Source organism: Oxyura jamaicensis, chromosome 4, assembly GCF_011077185.1.
Source record: "Oxyura jamaicensis isolate SHBP4307 breed ruddy duck chromosome 4, BPBGC_Ojam_1.0, whole genome shotgun sequence".
In the NCBI taxonomy this organism is placed as follows: domain Eukaryota; kingdom Metazoa; phylum Chordata; class Aves; order Anseriformes; family Anatidae; genus Oxyura; species Oxyura jamaicensis.
In genome coordinates, this window is record NC_048896.1 from 47,803,631 (window position 1) to 47,824,360 (window position 20,730).

The following is a 20,730-nucleotide window of genomic DNA, read 5'->3' on the forward strand; positions in this document are numbered from 1 at the left end:
GATTCTTTACAGAAAACTAGAGGAAAACTGACGACGACAATTATTAATGCTGAAACTTGTTTTTACTGAAAGTCAAGCAGCTCTCCTTTCTTTTTTTCTAGTGGCAGTGTTGTGGGGCTTTTGGAGCTGATGACTGGAACCTTAATATTTACTTCAATTGCACAGATTCCAATGCAAGTCGAGAGCGCTGTGGTGTGCCATTCTCTTGCTGCACTAAGGACCCTGCTGTAAGTCAGTCAAGAGGGTAGAATGGGTCTGCTGTTCCAATTTTAAAGCACTGTACAATTAGAGTTTTCTGGAAGTCATGCATGATCTTAACTTTCCCACCACTTTTTTTTTTTGTCCCGTACTTGAAGCTCAGACTAACTGTTAATTTTCTGCAGTCAGCAAAAATCCTGATCTAACTTAAGCGTTCATTGTATGCTTTTCATGTTTGCTGCTTTTCATTAGAATGAGAGAACCACGAGCTTGGCTGAACATACATATTAATTTTAGCACATATAAAAAGCAGAAGCCCATAATGAGTTGAAGGATGTGAGCTTTCAGTTGAGTATCATCAGGATATTTCATTTGCTGCCTTAAAGAACAGAAACTCTGGGACACTCTGAAGCAGGTATTACTCATTATTTAATGGAGTGTGCAGAGGCTGCAGTCAGGCTGGCCTGGTTTGCTCTAGGTGCAATAATAAATGACAGCCTGTGCTCTGAAGAACTGGAATATGTTTTCATTATAATCTTGAGATGATCATAGAAATCTTTTCACTCTTTTCCTCCATTTAAAATTACTGCTTGTCCTACAGTCACCCGAGATCAGACTTGAAAGGTCAGAAGTTGTTTGAGGGAGCGGCTTTTCTGGTAAATTTTCACATCCTTTTTAAATAGTTCTGCATCATCAAGCAGAAAATGCTGGAGCCATATGTTACTAGTACAGACATGATCGGGAGCTCAGGGAAGCAGTTCACTGACAGTGAAAAGCTTGGAACGGGGATGGGTGTGTGCACAGAGACTGTTACGTGGCTAACACTGCATACATTTGACTTTCATAGAGTTTAAAAAAAGCTGCCTGTGAGTGCTTGTATTCTCTGGTAGTTCAGCTGTGGCTTTTTCTCTACCTGGAGTGACTTCTCGTTCCTTGAATGTCTGATCCGTAGCACTGACTAAGATCAGGCAAGTTGCCAACAGGCAGCTCAGGTGCTTCCTGCCTTGCTAATGCAATGCAATTGCAGCTTTGGCATTCAGTCACTACTGCTGCCCTCCTCGTCCTCCTCTCCATTTGCACAAGCTGTATTCTGCTTCCTCTGCAGAGAACGTGTCTTCACACTAGTTTGAATCTTCTTCACAAATATTGTCATATCTTTTAAGAAAGTATTAAAACGAAATGGAAAGTATGTTAGGCTCAAGCCTTACATTATGTTTAGGATTTCCCCCCAGTCTTTGCCTGTCTGCCCACCCACATTGAGAGGTCATCACAACCCAGTTTTAAAAATATAGTTGTTATAAAACCAAACCAGTGACAGCACTACAAGGTAATCCTATAAATACACAGTCCATGCTAAAGTTCCCTCTCCCTTTCACTATGTTTTTTCTTAGGGGGTGATGCAGTAACCAGAAAGTTAAAGATAAGCCTCATTCTTATTCATTGTATGGAAGCAGCATACTTAGTTGCCTTTAAAATAAAGACCCTGTCCACATTAAGCTCATGCATGTAATAGATCTAAATGAAACTAATCTGTGACAGGTTCAAATGCAGTGATATGTGCAGGCTTACTCCACGGAAAGCAAATTTGTCCCTTTTAGAAATTAGAGTGCAGTGTTAGACTGATACAAAAAATTACGTGGATGCTTTCTTGAGCAGAACTTTTGTTGTTGTTGTTGTTTTAGCATTTAGTTCAGTATAAATCCGGAAGTGAAAAGTTTAAGCTAAACCAATTTAGACTACTTTAGTTTGCTTTGTAGTTTAATGAGTTGAAAGGTTCTGAATTTTTCTATAGGCAAGGCCTAGAAAAGTTGGCTTATTTCCATTTCTTTATTCATGCTTTCTTTCAGGTAACCAATCCTGAGGTTAAAGACGAAAGACATTGATAATAAAACAAGTAGGCATTCAGCACAAAAAAATAAAGCTTAAGAATCCCTCGGTTGGAATCTTACCTACTTTTACAAGCTTGAAGCACATGGCTCTGTGCTTTTCTAAGCCCTGGAATAGAAGCAGTCACCTCATTAAAAGATAAAAAATACTCAAATCTTAGAGATCCATTGAGGGAGTCCAGCTTGGGCAACCTGTTGATGTACTTCCTGCAAAGTGGGAAAACATGCAGAGGAACTTAGCTGCTGATAGGAGAAGATAGCTAGGTGTACTGAACATCACAATTTAATCAAACTGGGGGAAAGTGAGAAACACAGCCAGGAGAGACATAGATTTTAAATAGCAGCCATATGGAAAAAGCTAAGACTGGCTGATTTTCTGACTTCCTTGAGTAGGTCCTTCTGCTCATTATGATGATACGATCCAGTAACTTAATATTTTGCTGCCATTGGAGCTGACATTGAAAGTAGTTGCTTCATTTTGTTGCCCCAAAATAACTGTATATACAGAGTAAACTTCAGCTTCTGCTAAGTAGCACTTGTTCACTAGGAAAAGTCTGTCCTAGCCTGTTTTATTGCCTGTGCTTGGGGAGTGCTAAAGCAGAGGCAGTAGGAATAATCTCCTTCCCCAATGGAATCAAGCTCCCACAAGAAAGAATAAGCAGTAGGAAAACGTTACCCCATATTGTTTTTTTCCTCCATAGTTTCTGGAAAGGAATTAGGTACTGCATGCATTTCTATAGGTATTCCCTGTAAGAAATTGCAGCTTCTGCAAACCGAGCGGTCCCTTCTCACCTCTTCATGCCACACAGACTGAACCCTAAAAATGTTAACAGTGGTCTTGGTGTATTTTCAGTACAGACAAAACCTTTTCAGTGGAAAGTTGTTTTGCTTAAAATAGGTGCTTCCCAATCCCTTTACTTTGACCTCTGAATGCTTGCATTTGGAATGTGGAGTTTATCCAGGTGGAGGGCTGGTTTTCCAAGTGTGAAGCTCTGAGAGATGAAAATAAATTTTGATTGTGTGCTTTTGTTTGTTGTGAATAATTAACAGCACTAAATAGAAGAGGGAAGGTGGTTTTAAAAAGTAGTATGGTGACTGAAGGTAGGGTGATTGTCTTACTACATACAGAACCTGCTCTGGACAACTGGGATGGGAGGTTTTGGAGACATTTCACTCATTGGCCTGTCCTCTGTCTCTCTCTCCTAGGAAGATGTTATTAATACTCAGTGTGGCTACGACGCAAGGCAAAAACCAGTAAGCATTTTTTTTTTTAATGTGTTATCCTAAAGATCTGAATCCTTCTTGCAAGATCAGGTTATTCTGTTGATGGGGTAATTGAATATAATGACCTCTGTTTTCTTCCTTCTCCTTGACAGGAAGTTGATCAGCAGATTGTTATCTACACTAAAGGCTGCGTCCCTCAGTTTGAGAAATGGTTGCAGGACAATCTTACCATAGTTGCTGGCATATTCATTGGGATAGCATTACTGCAGGTAAATATCGTGTTACCAATGAATTACATGGAAGAACAGCAGTGATATAAAACCTGCAGGGGCTGGGGATGGGACTGTATATGAGAAATGGAAATACAGCATGAGTTTCACTTAAAAATATAAAGTCTATAGATTTTAGTGAGGTGTGTTAATTACATGAGGCTTTTTTGTGTTAAAGGGCATTTCATTTTTATTAGTATTTGTTTTTAGGATTAGTATTAGGATTAGGATTTGTTTTTCTTTCCAACTGTTCACGGGTCAGAATTAACACTGTTTTAAAGATTGGGCACATATTTTTAAACCTTTACAGACCTACAGTTTCTGATGGTGCTTAAAAGAGTGGTGGAAAGCCTTTACAGTTGCTTTTACAAAGCAAATCTAGAGCTATTCAATTTCCTGGAACCCAGTGACACTATAAATACAATGCTAGGTTTACAGGAGTTTTTCGATGCTTTCTTCTGCCAACACTGTTGGTGTCTAACTTTATTGCTTCTTTTCATATCAAAGTTTTGTATAACCTAAGGAATTTGCCTATGTGAAAAGAGTTGGCCAGTGCTCCAAATGAATGAACTGTTGTCTCTTCCAGATATTTGGGATATGCTTAGCCCAGAATTTGGTTAGTGACATTGAGGCTGTCAGAGCCAGCTGGTAAAACTGCTGAAGTAACCACAACAAGACACTGGACAACCGAAACCCTCTGAAACCTCCAGTGTGTCGCTCCGACACCAAGCTGTATGGACATGGGTGACAGGGAAGCCTTCTCTCCCACATAGTCTCAAGCCTACGTTCCTGATGTTGCAGTGAACTCATGTTTCTTTGGGGTGGGGGAGAGAAGAGTGGGCTCTTTAAAATCTGCTGCTCACTGACAATTTTTTTGTTTTAAACCACCAGTTTGAAAGCTGTTGAGCCGTGAATCTCTACTGTATTCTTGATCCTGAGTAACAAGTGGACACTTTTTAAAAATTGGTGTATTCAGTGGGACAGAGTTGCATCATTGTAGTCTGTGGATATGCTGTTTATTCTTCATGTCATGAGCTCTACGATAGCTGCCAAATACTCCCAAGATGGTCTCTCTCCTCACCACTCTGTAAAGGAGCAATCTTCTTGTTTTCACAGCTAAACATAGCTACAGGCCTAAACCCATCAAGCAGGAAGCAACTTTCTATGCATCTATTGTACAGTATATTAAAATGTTTTTAAAACTAAGGATTATTTTTTTTTTTTTTACACAAGCTTACAACCATCTCCCTGTTGTACTTTGATGTTGGAATCGGCAAGCTCACAGGGAGAACTGTCTAATTTTATCAACATCTTTTTTCCTTTCTACACCCTTGTATGAAAGGAAAGGAGTTTTATATTTGATGAACAAAGGTTGTAGATCCTTTGGTTGCTGCCATACTTTAGGACATCAGTTTCTTAAGGCAAGAATGGGATATAACTGTATAAATGTATGAAAGCAGTGTGGATGTTGGGTCCAAGTGAATAATATTATTCAAAGAATGAATTATATATTAACTTAAAAAAATCAAAGCATATGTATCTGATATGGCTAAATCTTTTGTTTCTCTGGAATTTAGTGTAACCTAATGTATTTGGGGATCTCACTAATATTAGTGCTTTGAAATACTTGTGCAAAACGTCTTTTAAGATAATTCCTTGGTCTGTTCCTATCTGAGGTTTTGGTCTTTCTCTCTTTCTTTTTTTCCTTTAAGTCTTTTTTCTTGCATGAGCTGTGGAGTAAGTACCTGTGACACTCCAGTGCTTTAAGTCTGTGCATATGTTTTAATACAGTCTAACCCAGACTTATTTATTGGTAAATGCATGTAATTATGGAAAGATCATATCCCATTCCCTTGGAAGTTGGACAGAACAGCTTTTGCCAGAGTAAATCCATACCTTCAGAAAACAAGTCTTTGCTATAGGGATATCTCCCTCTGTTGCTCTAAGTGCAACAAAAAGCTTTCTTGAAGCAATGGAATAAAAGTTTTAAAATCAAAATGTATATTAGGATCAGCCAAGACACAGACTCTTTTGAGCTGAAAAAAGAGTAGAATTTGGAATAAAGCACAAATAGTGGAAGAATTAGATCAGACTTCATCCAGCTTAGAGTTTGATTCATTGTTCTTCACAAATAATAGTGAATTTCTGAACCTAACCATGGCTTGGGTAGTTTCATCGCACTTTGTATAAATTTAGCTTATTATATGACCCTTCTCAGTATATGCAGAACCAGTCCTAAAAGCTATGAGCTTTTGGCTCCTGCTTTGGTAAATCAGTGACAACAGGTGGTGTGTAGCACCTCATTGTAAGAGCTTAGCATCTTTGAGATGAGTTTCCTAATGAGTACATGAAGTAGAAGAGATGAATGCGTTGTTTTCAAAGCTTCCCTGTTGTGGGGGATGGATAGGAGTCTGGTCTGATGACCTCTTGAGGTCCTTTCTGGCCCCATGACTCTTAAACGTGTGAGTATATGTACCCTTGCACATTTTGCCTTTCTGTGCTTTAGTTGGCTGTGTTTTATCCCTGTCCAAAGGTGGGCACACTGTTCCACAGATGCCACAGATAGTCCTGTTGCCCTCCTGTCTTTGAGCATTACCTCATCCTCTTCTGGTTAACTCCCACTGACTGGCTCTGAATCAGGCAGCCTCCGTATCCTATGGTATCTGCTGTTAAAGGCCAGCCATGATTCAGAGCATTTTTTAAAGCCTTTGAAAGCAATTATAATTCACTGTCCTTAATAAAGTTGGTTCCACCTCACCGCAGTGTTACGTTTTTCTTAGCGCTCCCCATCTTGAGGAGTTACTGGTGTTCATTTCCCCCAAAGGGACACACCATTTTGCCTGATAGCAGCAGGACAGACAGGTCATCAGCACTTACGTTGCTGCACTGTAATGAAATGGTGCGGGGAGAAATCAGGGAAGCATTGTCAGGAAGTAACTCTTCCACCCAAGAGCCTTGGTTGTGACCCAGCACTTCGCTGTGGAGAAAAGAAAAAAGTTTGCATTACAGAAACATTCCTTGTTGCCACTGATCTTGAATACTGCTGTTGGTGCTGTGAGCGTCTGAAGACAACTTCCATTCCTCTACTTGAATTTCTGCAGTTGTACTGTATTGGCCTTCTGACTTGTCACGCTCTCCTCTGAGGTCCAGTCTGCTCGGCGTGGCCTTGGCAGTGTCAGGCTGATAGGAAGGTAAATGATCTGAGGTGAGCAAGTCTTGTTCTCATTGCTTGCATGTGTACACACAGGTGTGCAGCATTTCTGCTGAGTCCCAGAGTGACTGTTCTTAATAAAAAACCACTAAATAAGGTATTTTTCTAGACCTTGTCTTTATTGCTGCAGATGCTGACATGCACCCCCCCGCGCCCTAACTCTGGAGAGATGGTCTTATTTTTCTCATTTTTGCAGTTGCTTGATGGATGCATACTGAATGTTCAGGATTAGCTGCCTATGTTGCACATTTAAATGCCACATTTTTGTCTACAGATTGGGTAAGATGTACTGAAAATGCCCGATCTACTTACAGCTTAGGTGTCCAGTTCGGAAAGCTTGTGGGAGGCCTTGGAAATCCATCTGTAATTGTCAGAGCCTACCAAAACCAATCAAGCTTTCTTCCAGAAAACCTTGCAAAACGTTCAGGTGAGCACAACTAGAGCACAACTGCTGGCTACACGGGCTTATTTTCCAGAGCAATAAGGTACGGTAGGCAGTATGGCTTTCTGGCAGTTTCTAGCTTGCCTGATGTGGTGGTGGGTAGGTGTGAGTTCAGAGGTCAATGTCACCATCCTGAACGTGCTGTGGTTGTTCAGAAATTTGTTGCCAGGCTTGTGGCCCTTTGTGGAGCACAAAACCACTTTGCTGGGCAGACTGTATGTGACGGCAGTGTCGCTGTCGGGAGGTCTGATCCCTTCAGCGGTAGCCCCAGTTTTAAAGCCATTTTCCTGTCAGAGGGCATCCTGGCCCTTGTTCCTGCTCTGCTGCTTTCTAAATGCTCTCCGTACTCACAAGTCTTTGTTTGCTGCTTCGTTATATATATATATATATATATGGACAAATGTTTGATTTGTCTGTGTGTGCGTGTGTCTGTTTCTGTAGCAGTTGAGATCTTTTTGCTTCAAAATCCATAATTTTGGTAGTGCCCCTTAGAGTTTGGAGCTGTGGAGACGTTGCTCAAGCGTGCTCTGTCCTGGAAGCCTTCTCTCCCCTGAGAGAGTGATGTTCATCGTAGTTCTGGTGTGTAAATAGTCTTTGAAATGTAAATAGTAGCATGCAGGTTACATGATTCTTGCACATGACTGCTTTTCACCCTGAAAGCGTTCATCCCGGCACGGTGTCCACCCACCAGACCTGGGCGGTGGGAGCCAGGGGGCCACCAGGCCTCGTTCCCCTGGCCCCGGAGTGCCACCTAGTGCCTCCGGGACGCCTTGCAGCAGGCCCTGGGGAAGGTATAAACCCTAGCACACCTCCCTTGGATATATATATATATTTTTTTTCCCCCTGCTGCTTGGAACTGGGAGAACAGCATCAGACTGGGAACTGGAGGGGCAGAGCCAGAATCCCCTACCCGTTCTGGGAGGTCAGCATCACTAAAAGGACTAAAGCATGGTGCTAGACGAATTGCTTTTGTCCTGGACGCTAATCTGCGTTTTGACTTCTTTAGAGATGCCCGTGGTAAAATTCATCCTGATTTAACAATCTTGGTTGCAAGAAGCTCTCACGGGAATTCGCAACTCTGTCTCCTGCTGCATGTGTGCCGTCCGGGCGTGTGGTGGTGGCGGCTGTGCAAGTGCCTGGGCGGCAGGTGCGATCTCAGCGCGTGTCAGGCACGGGTGAAGGTTCCAGTTCCTCTCTCCTATTTTTTTTTTTTTTTTCTTTTTCCCTCTGAAACCTTTCGGGATATCTGTAATTGGTCATATAAAACTGTCCAATGCAAACAAAACAAATCTACCTTGTTCTATCCACTACCTACCGACTTTTGCCACTTACAGAACCAGTAATCTTTCACCCTTAACGTGCAGTATAAAAATAAGGGTTGTGACTGCTGGCATGCATCAGGCAGGTGCTCAGCCATGCAGCACTACTAGCTGTCTGTTGTGTTTGGCAATGCAAATCTGTTAACAACAAGCTCCATCTGTATGTATGTTCATGCTCACGCTGTGTACCTAGCAGGGACAGACCTGCTGCTACCTTGAGCTCTGGGGAGACTGGCGTCTGGGTTTTGTGACTCGGACCCATCTCTGATAAGTACGTTCCAGATCAGTTTCAGCTGTATCTCTTTGCTTGGTTCACCCCGTTCACCCCAGGGCATAAGGTGTCGATATTTACCCTTTGTGTATCATTCCTTTTTATACGAATGTATTCTCTTGTGTTCCTTTTTTATCGGTTGTAAAATTGATTGTAAAAGCCAACTACACTTACCGATTGAAAGTATTGCTATAACAGAACTGCATGCCCAGTAGAGTTTGACTCGAGCTTTAGTTATCTGATTTCAGACTGGTTATCTTCAGTCTAGGAGAAAAGCATAGATCAGGTGCATATGTATTACTTGTCATCTTTAGCATTAGACTGTGGTATTGTATCACATGCTGATCTCAATGGATGTAACTGGAGTATACTTGGGAAGTTGTTGCAACTTCCTGGTAATTCATTTTAAGCTATTGAAAGTGGTCTTGATCATGCTACTTGTGTTCTTGGGTTTTTGTTTTTTAATAGATGCATTTTTTAGGAATGTTTTAATACACTTATGATGGACAATACAATAGTTTTAATAGTTGTGCAGTATTCTGTATTTACTTGAAGTAAATCATTTTATATGCAATTTGTTAGATAATTACAATTTTATAAATAAAATTCTGTGAAATATGATGCTGTGAATGTGTACTCTTGATGTGGCACTCAAAATTGAAGATACAAAGATAAGTTCAGGTAAAACTCCTCTGGAAGAAGCCACCCTCTTCCCTCCCAGAAACTAATGGGAAATAAATCCCCAAGTCTCACATATGCAATGTGGAAGCTGTGTTCTAAGGCAGCCACAAAGCACATTTTCATGCTGCCAGCGGCTGCCTTTAGATGAGTAATAAACTAATACGTCAACCACATGTCCACATGTGAGAAAATCCCATGTCTGCTGTCAGCTGTTGTTGAAGTCTGGCTAACAAATGTGCTCTGTTTGTTTCTGACAGGTCGCCGGTGTTCCTCAAGCTGCTGTGGCTGCTGGTTAGTACAGCTGTTGGAGCTCTCGCCGTAATCGTTTCAGTGACCCTGATGTGTTCTTTGCAGGGAGCAGCACAAAGGGGGATATAACTATTTGTCACAATTCAATTAAACTTTTGTAAGGGGAGGTGGGAATTTAACTTTTAGAGCGTAACATGTCCTTAAACAGAAATACTGAGAGCTGACTTACAGTTTTGCATAGGTAAAAATGTGTAATGATGTCTTGTGCTTGTTTAGACAGAGGAGGAGGAAGCCATTTTTTAGTATTTCCAAAACTGTAGAGCAAGCTAATCCAGTTTAATATCTCTAAAATACAGTATTTCATCAACCTGCATTATTTTGAAATAAATAATTAGCATAGTTGGCATTGGACACTTTGAAAAACAACTGGCAAAACCTCTTGGAAGGAGTTTTCAAATGCTCTTGGGAGGTCGGTGCCCTGGTTTGATTTCACCCATCGTGGTTATCACTTTTCTTCCCACAGTGCAAAGTTTGCTTTTGTCTGAGCAGCACTTGCAGCACCTGGCTTGATCAGGACCCTGTGGCGAGTAAGAGTGTGCAGCTCTGTGCTGGCCTGTAGGGCTGTGCGAGAGGCATTTCCCTGAAGTTTCACTGAGAAATAGAATTTCTGAGCAAACGGGCCAGTGAGCTGTTTGTCTTCCATTGATTTGGTGTGATCAGGCAGTCAGGGGGAATTGGGCCAAGCGATCACAATCATTGCTGCTTTGACAGCTTCAGGCTGTGACAGGCTATGTGCTGCCCCACTGCAAATGCTCCTTTCTCGTGCTGTTCTGGGCAGAGATGTGAGCTCCAAAGAGTGGCAGAGACCTGGCCTTGCTATGTGTTTGACTGCTGTCAAAGTATTGCCAGTCTGGTGAGTATGCAAATCTTGAGGAGGAAAAGAAAAAGCAGCAGATTTGAATGATACTGTCTTGCCTCTTATTATGAGCCTGCCTTGTTTTCCCCGTGGAAACGAATTTCAGATTTGCAGCTAATTTTGCCCCTCAGCCTGACATCTGCCCCGTATTTACTGTTCATCTCCATCTGTACCTACTGCTTTGTCTGCAAAGCACCACTGTGACTGATTTGAAAGCACTTCTATGTATCCAAACTGAAGTCAAATGCCTTTTGTGTATCTCAGGCATGAACATAAATCTTCACTTACAGAAATGACTTCTGGCCAAGTAAGAATGCAAATGTGGAGACCAGGCTGAGGGGTGCTTGGAGAATTCAACCAAAAGGAAGCAAAGTCCAGGACATAGCCGAAATTTTATTAGACATGCAATAGGTGTGGCATTTGTGTGTAAAAAAATGCAGTGAAGGGGAGATGAGGAGTAGCTACCTGTATTCTGCGTAAAGTGAACTTGTATGTTGTTTCCTGAAGTTGCGACTAGTTACCATTTCTGGGACCTTTGAAACAAGTGACCCTTACTGGGTCTCGTGGTCTCATTTGACGATTGGTCCTTTGGATCCAAAACCTGTTTTGCTGGAGCTTGTGCCTCCTACAAAGAGAAACCTTTCCCTCTATTTCCACATTGTGAAATGTAAACTCTTGCATGTGCTCTTTGTCTGCTGTGCTGCTAGGTCTCGCAGGTGCAGAGCAGAGCTTGCCAGCCGGGCACTGCCTGCCCTACGTCGCGTGGCAGCTGTAGGCTGTTCGAGCTTGGCTTGCTGCAGAAATAGGCAAGTGAAAAGGCCTGATGTCTAGCATCATTGCCATAAAAATAATCTGAGCAGCAGATTTCAAACTGCTTAGTTGTAATCTATCTAGTAAACATCCGAACTATCGTCAGCAATTCCAATTCAGTTGACTTCAGTCAAGTGAGTGGTGAAATGCACATGACGGTAATGTCCTCAGATCCCATTCCTCTTACTAAAAGAGGCTAAGAGGATAAATGATGTACCAGCTACATAGAAATGACCTGCAGGCTAGAGCATGCATTTGTGTGGACAGATAGTCTCTTCATTTACCTTCTGCCATGACGTAAAGCCATCTTTGCCCTTGTGCAGACTTTCCTTCGGTATATAGACTTAGCACAAGTTCCAGCTCGAAGTTTAAATGACTTGATATTCTGTCCAGGGAAACCATCTGAAAATTAAATGCCTGTTGGCCTTTACGCTTGCTGTGACAGTGGTATCCCTAATAACAATTCAGCGATAAAGGTAGGTTTGATGCTTAACCTGAGCTCCAGTAAGACGAGCAGGTGAATGGGACTTGTCACAGCTTTGTTATGGCCTGCTCATATGAGTATTTGCAGTTTACACCGGTGTCAAAAGGCATAAAGTCTCTTTCTAGAACCAGGTAAGCCATTGATAACTGGTATTTTGGAAATTATTGAAATCAAGGAAAATTATTTCCATGCCTGAGAAAACTTGGGTCTCATGTGGGTCTGTTAGGAACAGTGGTTTTAAATGTGTGGGCTACATTCACCAGTGCAGAGGTTCTGTGTTATTGAGAGCCTATTGGGATCCTGGCCTGTGTCTACAGCTCTTAAATTCTATGTTGGTGGTGTTTTGCATTTTATTTTATTTTTAATAAGAGACTGTGTACAGTTGGTAGCAGGCTTTATTATTATTTTTACCAACTTTACTGTGTTGCCAGTTAGTTCCTGGCACTAGTTTAAATGGATGTGGAATTTGATCTGTTGTGTGAATACTCCTGTAGCATCTGCTAGGTTTGGAGGTTTTGGTACGGTCTCAGATCTTACGCTGACTATATGAAGAAAGTGTCCAGCTTCTTTTCATACTTTTAGCTTCTGTATGTAATTCCTGTCCTGTCATGAATGGCATCTTCCCATCACAGTATGGGATAGCCAGTGGTTTCATGGAGCTGGAAAGTGAATTTGTAAAGGTCGAAAGCAGTGTTTTGCAACCATGTGGCATGGGATCACGTGGATAGCTTGGCCTCTAGGTTTCCCTTGTGCTGATGAACAAGCAGCCTGAGACTCCTGAGGCTGCCACTTCAGCACAGGGAGCGCTGAATTCTCTTCAAAATGTTACAGATTATACTATCTTTGTGCAATCACTAAAGACATCATCAAGATGGCAATGGTATCATACAGTCAAAAATAACATGTGCAGGCTTGCTGGAAACCGCTATCCCCACTGCTCCCTGTTTTGCCAAACAGCTGTCTGCTGGTCCGCTCGCTGCTGTCATCACAAATCCTACAGAGGAGCAGCTGTGAGGTAAGGTGCTTAAACCGGCAATTTCCCAACTCCTTTACCTAGGAGAGGAGAAAAGGAAGACTTGCATGCTGCATTTCTCACTTAATGGGGTTCTCTTGAAAAGCTGCTGCAAGATATGCCTTTAAAATCCATCTAGAAAACCAAACTACTGCAACAAAAAAACACCCAACCCGAAGCAAGCCTAGCAGCACTCGTACTTACATGGCTTTATGGGATAAGGACTGTATAGTGTGCTTCTGTGAACCCCCCTGATTGTTAACCACACTGTGCCTCTGTGTGCGCATACACAGTGAAAGTGGCTGGAATTGTTTCCTTGTATTCTTGGAGCTGAAAGGCAGTGATTGCGCTGGGGCCAGAGCCAGGAACGAGAAGGGCTCCTCACCAGTGCATGCTGGTGTGGCCACAGCTTCTCTGGGTGAATATGGAAAAGGACAAACCACAGGATAAAGTGAGAGCACTGAAATTTTTATTTGTTACCTCTAGGTACCACGAGTTTGACATTAATAGGCAAGACCAGTGAATGAGCAGCAGTACATTGTGTTCAAACCTGCATCTCCAGAGCACCAAAAATGGAGCTAGATTTACTTCTTAATCCTACAGTCAGCACACTAGCCTGGACTTGCTGCATCTTGTATTGTCCCTAATTTAGTAGTACATTGTTATGCGGTTAGGGGCTGTGAGGAAAGAGTCGTCATGTAGTACCACTTCTACATCATCATAGGACTACAACATGCACATTCTACTATGTGGCCCAAGCAACAAGAATACGAGTAGAACAGTTACGGGTGGAGACAGGTTCATGTTAACACCACCTATGAATTTTTAGAAACCTTTTTGGACGGGTACCTACAGCAGTTCATCAATTTGTGTGGGAACATTACACGCATGCACAAGTGATACAGTGGAAAACATAGCAGGAGCGGCAGCAGGACGAAGGACAAAGGTGGAATCTGTGATGGGATGCATTGAAAACAAGAGACCTTCCTCAGCTTTCTACAGCAAGTCTCTGCTCTGTTAGCGAGGCCTGCTGGGCAACAGTTTTGTTCTCATGGCTGCGGAGTTTTGATACGACTTCTAGAAATGCCATGCTCTGCACTTCCTTTTGGAGAGGTTCTGGAAAAAAGAAAGAGTAAAAGAAATGGTGCTTGGTATGAGACGGGCGACAGAACAGCACAGCTGGGTGGGTGTGAGGCACTTAGGGAGGTGTCAGCAGTACCCCGGCCCTGGTGTACACGCATACGCACACAAATGTGTGTGCTCACATTCTTTTTAGTTACTGTTCTGAATTGCTTTTGAGGATGGTGAGAACTCCCTGGGCCGAGGGCATGCCCAGGCTCCACGGATTTCAGGTAGACGTGAAGGATGAAGCTGCTGCCTGGTAAGTCCTCCAAAAGAGATGCTTAGGAAGTATTTTTTTAATGGATTATTTTTCTGCTTTATTACTTAAACTGGTCTGATTGAGTGAATGAGCTTGCCTGGAGGGTTCGCTGCGTAGTTTGTCTGCAGTAAATCAGCTCTGGTTGTTTGTGGGGGAGTGTGAAGAGGGTGAGAGAGTTCTTTACTGGCCATGTCACCGCTTGGTTGCTGCTAGCTGTCCACCTATGGTTCAGCTCTGCACGTGACAGCACAACACCTCGGGCAATACGCTGTGCTCTGTGCACGTGTGTACAGCATTTGTCTTTGACTTGCAAGTGTGACACTGAGCTGCAGTTCTGATCCTTGATTGCATCATACGTTGTGTCAGTATGGCCAGGTTGGAAACAACCTAGACAATGCAATTCACAAAAAATACAACGTGGAGCGTTTACTTGGAGCCCTGTGTTCTAGGCATCCCACAGTTAAGAGCCAAAGCAGCTGGTGTTGTTTCATGCCCTGTTTAGTCCATTCTGGTGAGCTCTCACTCAGCAGCAAACACCTACAGGTATTTTTTGGTTCCCAGGTGCTGCTGGGGGCCTAATCCCTGAGCTTCCTGGGAGGAATCCCAACCATCTGTTTCAGATTAGCTATGCATATTTAGTGCTTTTCCTTTGGACAGAAAAGCACACTTTGTCCATTTGTTTTCCCTGCCAACTTTCTTGTTCACAAGTTTTCAGTTTTCTTTCAGTTTAATCCCCTGCTGCGTGGGAGTTAGGAGCTCTCGCACTGCCGTGCACCTGGGAACTGGTACATAGCGGGTAGTGTCAGCAAAGCTCTCGGGGTGCTTATGCTGTGTAAGCGCTTTCCTTCCTCTTTCTGCTTCTAAGATACCATCGTCTTTAAGCAGATGTTACTGAACTACCTCTCAGGAGCTTGCTGTGACTGATTGGTTGTGCTCAGAATCCAGATTCCTGGGACCCTCACACACAGACGTGACTGTGCTAGCTAGGAATGCTCTGCTTTTGCTTATTCCTTAGGTTACACGTTTCCATTCTCTGTTGTCTTCATTATTCCCTCTTTCCAGCCATTCATTCAGTTGCAACAGCAACTTCCAGATGGCAAAAAAGTCCCATTTATGCATGCATAGCTATGCTAAAGCACAGCTGTTGGCAGTATCAGGTTAAATACGACGCCAGATACCCTGTAATGAAGGATCGTAACAGCAGGCACTGGAGATTTAAACTTACCAATAATTAAAAACAGTACAACCACTTTCTAGCTGTTGTGGAACTACGGCTCTGTTTGCAGTAGAACATGGGAACTTGTAAACATAAATACTCGTTGTGTGGAGACGGTGGCAGAAATGTTAGCGGCAGCAGGGCTGGAAGAAATGTATTTCATATTTTCTCATGCACGGAGAGAAAACTTTGTGATTGCACTGCCTTCCTCCCCTGGTTAAAAATCAGATGGGGGGGGATTAAAAGTTAATACCAGGTTGCTCAGTTATTGTTTTTATATACTGGCTATTGTTACATAGGTCTGTTCATCAAGACGCAGGGCTGGCCACTGGGTCAGCCCAGTGCGGGGCCCTAACCTCACAGCTGTGTATTGCAGTAATGTGCTGCCTGCTCGCTGGGAGAATGCTAAGATGCCTCTTGTCTATGCAAAACCTGCAGTGTGGTGGCAGACTGACCTCTGCCAGCTGGATAACTCTGGAAAAAAAATAATAAGGGAAGACCCCTCCTTACTCTAGTGGAATAGAGATGGTTATTTGACTTTAAATAATGCTGTCTATCTTGCAGGCGACAAGACTCAGGGAAGTGAAAATGCAAGTGTTGAGCAGAATTTCTGAGGATGATTATTTTAGCTGGAAGCCATGGGAGCATCACGAGAGCATTGCAATGAGGCTGAGGGAACCTCTGCAGAAGGGCTTCTGCTCTAAAATGGATGGATAACTCCAAGCACAAAATGGCTTAAGATAAGAGGGCCGTGAGTAAAACCTAAATGATGTGTCTTAGCATTAAAGCAAATGCTTAGTGGGAGCTGAGGCTTGTTAGCAAACTTTGAGCACACTTTTTTATACACTGAGGTGTATATATTGCTCTAAAAATATATGTATTAGTTCCTTTAAGATGTCAGTAATACAGCAGTCACTAGCATGGATGCATGGGCCACCATGACCATAGGGGTTCACCAGCCTTGCAGTTGGTGTGGTGAACTCTATATAGGAAAAGCAGCTTTGTTTCCAGACAGCACGCATGTAGCTATAACTTTTTAATCAATTCAGCTGAATTGCTGTGAACTCATCTCTGGCAAATCTTCAGCTGTTTCACACTCCTGAAGCCATGCGCAGAGACGGGTACTGAACAGGTACTGACATTCTATCTTTCTGCACTTTAAATACAGTTCTTTGTCCCTTAGTTGTTTGTAAATTTCTGATTTTTTTTCTCACATGAAATTTGGTCTCCTTCCATAGACTAAATAGTCTTTGAAGGACTGAGTGAAAGAAACTTGTCCACTTCTTGGATCCTCAGCTGGGGATCCAATTTCTTCATGATACTCTGCTCCATTTCTCCCCTCCCTCTTTGCCCAGGCAGAGGTGTGAAGTTGCAATTTCAAGCCATAGCCTGCTTCTTCACTATCCTCAAAGCAATCTGACCATTGCCAGAGGGTTACCTCAGAAAGAAGAGAGTTTAGTGTCCAGCCCTGGCATGTGTTAGAGCATGGTGTGCTTGTCTTTCAAAATAACCACATACAGTTGTACTCAGAGCACGCTGAGGGCTGCCAAGGGAAGGACTCTTCCTAGCAAGGTCAGTGAGCAGGACTACAGCCTACCTGCTGTACTAAGTGCTCACTTGTGTCCCTGCCCATATTCCTTTTTTTTTTTTTTTTTTTTTTTGTTACTTCGTTCTGTTGTTGTAGGAATTTAAAGGAGGTGCCTTGCAAACTTCTCTTCCACCTAATTTTACTTGAAGATAGAAAACAAAACCCAAAAACCAGCCAGCACCCATCAATTACAGGGAGCTTACAGCTAAAGGTAAAAATTAAGTTCTTGTTACCTGCATGTTTGCACAGAGAGCCTGACACTGTACAGTTAAAGGTGTTTTTTGTTTTTCTCCTGTAAAACTTGCAGATAGCTCCTGGAAGTTTGAGCTATTTGCAAACTACAGAAGCCTGAATCCAATTTTGGCAGTTAATATCCAAAACTGAGTTAATAGCCTTTTTCTTGACACTATAAATAAAGTGTCATAGTAAATCAAACCATTCTGTGTACATGACTGTGAACAGAAACAAAGACTAAGTGCATTTGCATGTGCTCCAAGTTCAGGCCACAAAAACGTTACAATAAAAGTCTCTTGGAAAAGCAGCCCCTCCTGAATACTCACCGGATCCTATAAGGGCACAGATCAGCACCATGGAGTTGTATTTTATTTCTGGAGCACTCCTGTCATCTGAGAGCAGCCTGTGTAGAATCTGAACGAGCTGAGCGTTTTCAAGGTCCTTTTCGGCAGTGACTGAAATACAAGTGAAAACTTGTAAACCTGGAAGTGCCGCTTGGCTTGATACTTCAGTGTTTTAGCCGCTTGCTGAAACATGGATCTCTCACCGTACTGAAATTGGTGCTGTGGTACATAGCTCACTGGCATAAAACTGAAGCATGCATCAGATGGTATGATGATAGGAATCACAACTCTTGCTATAAAAATGCAAAATAGTCTAACTGCTTGAAAGGACAATTACAGAGTTTAATAACAAAATCTAATCTTAAACGTGCAGTGAGCTGATGGAAAATCTGCCTGGCTTTCTAGCTATTTAAGCCAACACCTGAAATATGTAAGCTTTCAAGACTTTCACTGCCTGAATTTGCTTTTGAAAACTTTGTCTAACTTAAATACAGGCAGTGTAATTCTTGACTCCGGGGTAGAGAGATCCATTATTAAGACCGTGAAAAGCTTTGCAAGATCAGAATATGAGTTATGTCCTCTGTAGTTTTCTAAGAAACATTAATATACTGAATTCGGCCTCAGAACCTTTATAAACGTCTGAATGCAGGACAAGGGTTAGAAGTGTCATGTAATTACAAGCATTTTTTCCTTTCAGTTAAAACAAAACAATTCCCTGATGCATTGGCAGTGACTGGGAAGGTGAAAGTAGCATTTTGCTAGTACACCATGACAAGAGATGAAATCAAGAACAAAAATACGTAATATTGCTTGTTTAGATCATCATCTTAGTTAACAAGCAAGCAAACGGGAGAAATAAAGCCCCCAGTGGGCATTTACCCTTCTTTGTTTGGTAAGCTGAAGTATTACAAAGGCAGGTCAAGACATGTACTCATCTCAGCCTTCATATGGCAACTCTTGCATCTATTTCTGTGGAATTTAGTAATAATAATGACATTTGGGGGCATCATCCACCTCTGTATGTATTCTTTAGCTCTCACGGATTAGGCAAGTGAAAGCTTTACTTCGATAAGCCCTCTCGAAAGGGGATTAACCATTCCAGTGCACGCAGACCTAGGTCATACAGTCTCCACTCTAAAATAGTTAGCCTTTGGGGTATTACCCCAAATCTGAGATCTGTTAGAGGGTGTTCTAGATTGTGTCTACCTACCAGAATAATGGAGTAGGAACTGTATCACGAGCAAGCTCCAGTTTTCTGCTTAACCTTATTTCCTGTCAGTGCATGACTTGCCATGTATTTCCGTGCTGCCGAAAGGCCGGTGGAAGAAGCAGCCTGCTCTACGTTGCAAAAGACGCTCGCACGACTCCCCCTGTGATTCTCATGGGCACAGACTCAGAAGAACGCAGGCAGAGTTAACCTCTGGGATACTCACCTAACTCTAGAGCTGCTATTAGTGCCAGCGCAACAAGAGCTTCGTTTTGCATTATTACATGTTCACTGGTCGCCATGGTTACTAAATGCTTGATGCCACCGCTCTGTACAATGGTCCTAATGACATCCTAAAAGAAATAGCATAGAAATAATAATAATAAAAAGATTCTGCAGTGCACACAAACTATTAAATAACAAAGTTGTCACCGATGCTGTGTTATCTCCAGGTAAGGCTACTCATTGGTTGTATGGACAGGGAAGAACTTTATACATAGATGTATATGTACATAAGCCTATAAATTATCTGTAATTATTCTAATTATAAGATGGACCTGTCAAACCACGCCAGTTAACCATCTATGGCGTTTTAGGTCTTTGATTTACCTGTACATTATCATTAAAAATTAGTTTGCACCTAATCTAAGTTTTCACAGTTATATGTGCAAAAATACTTGCAAAACATTGACTGAAAGTCAGGTAACTTTGCATGCCAAAGGGCAACAGTCCAAATATTTTTTTTTATTATTTTTTAAAACTATTTATTTGTTCTGAGGGTGCAAAGTTTTGAAATAGTTATTTCTTGGAATAAGAATCCAGTTTAAATTTTGAAAGATAGTGTTGAATTTCCATTCAAAGGATATATCCCCTCTAAACACCAACCACAAGCCAAAACTCATTAACTGTTACGTGTGTTTAGAAGGACTTAGAGGCCAGTGCTTGCACAGACTATGCAGTGACATTTTTTGTGCAAGCAAACAGACACAATATGATCATAACCTTGAAAACTGAAATACTTCTAGTTATCATATTGAGGATGCTTGCGGTGCAAGTCACAGCTGAATGACTCAATAATTTAACTTTTTAAAAATTTATTCTTTTCTGAATGACATATACAGGTATATATGTGTATATATATATAAAACGTGTATATATATTAAAAATATGTATATATATATTTATACTTTTCCTTACTTGCAATGATGCTTCTTCTTATTTGTGATTTTTCTGGTAGAAATCCAAAAAGGTTTTGAGACTTCCTGGAATACTCTGGGAACTGCTAATTTCTACTTGAGTTGGTGGACAATTTTGGCTGTATGCCCTGACATGAAAATTGTAATGATTTTATAGGTGAACATCACCCTCCAAAAGGCAGTACCAAGCAGATAAGAGATGACAGCAGTCAGGTTCAGTACCAGTGTAGTTTAACTGACAAGTACCTACTCCTTTTTTTAAAATGGGATACAAGTTTCCTAAACCACCACTGTCTTTCTAAATACTAGTCGAAATACTTTTAAATTAAAAAAAAAATGAATACAAATGTAATGTGCAGTAAAGAACCAGTTGTACCCATATCCAAACCTAGAGGGCAGTAAAAGCATTTAAAAAAAAAGCAAAAAACAAACCCACCTTCTCAGCTCTACATTTTCTTCTACCAAACACGTTTATTCTGTGAATACCTATTTGATATCTATCTATCTAGAAAGATAATAACGATTGAATGCAATGACTCCTTAGATATATCATCATAAAGTAGAAAATAGGGCATGCTAAACTTCTACAGGA

At 41.8% G+C, this 20,730-nt stretch overlaps 2 protein-coding genes and 1 long non-coding RNA gene across 11 annotated transcripts in view; 2 read left to right on the plus strand and 1 right to left on the minus strand.

The window, feature by feature from the left end:
- Positions 1-9,441, plus strand: part of TSPAN5 (tetraspanin 5) — an 83,446-nt gene extending 74,005 nt beyond the window's left edge. For both annotated transcript variants that reach the window (XM_035325334.1, XM_035325336.1), the window contains exons 5-8: positions 102-227; positions 3,291-3,338; positions 3,461-3,577; positions 4,164-9,441. In XM_035325334.1, the coding sequence (XP_035181225.1) occupies positions 102-227; positions 3,291-3,338; positions 3,461-3,577; positions 4,164-4,229 (357 nt within the window). In that variant the 3' untranslated portion in view covers positions 4,230-9,441. The remainder of the gene's footprint in view (positions 1-101; positions 228-3,290; positions 3,339-3,460; positions 3,578-4,163) is intronic.
- Positions 9,442-13,419: 3,978 nt separating this feature from the next.
- The window catches only part of RAP1GDS1 (Rap1 GTPase-GDP dissociation stimulator 1), a 112,282-nt gene continuing 104,971 nt past the window's right edge, over positions 13,420-20,730 (minus strand). For all 7 annotated transcript variants that reach the window (XM_035325328.1, XM_035325330.1, XM_035325331.1 and 4 more), the window contains 3 exons: positions 19,169-19,295; positions 17,718-17,846; positions 13,420-14,088 (listed from right to left, as the gene is read on the minus strand). In XM_035325328.1, coding sequence (XP_035181219.1) covers positions 13,961-14,088; positions 17,718-17,846; positions 19,169-19,295 — 384 coding nt within the window. In that variant the 3' untranslated portion in view covers positions 13,420-13,960. The remainder of the gene's footprint in view (positions 14,089-17,717; positions 17,847-19,168; positions 19,296-20,730) is intronic.
- Positions 16,065-20,401, plus strand: LOC118166424. Of its 2 annotated transcripts, XR_004750492.1 has the most exons (4): positions 16,065-17,141; positions 17,254-17,368; positions 19,015-19,394; positions 20,180-20,401. It is a non-coding gene; the product is annotated as an uncharacterized LOC118166424 (long non-coding RNA). The 2 variants fall into 2 exon arrangements; XR_004750491.1 differs by having other exon boundaries at positions 16,065-17,368.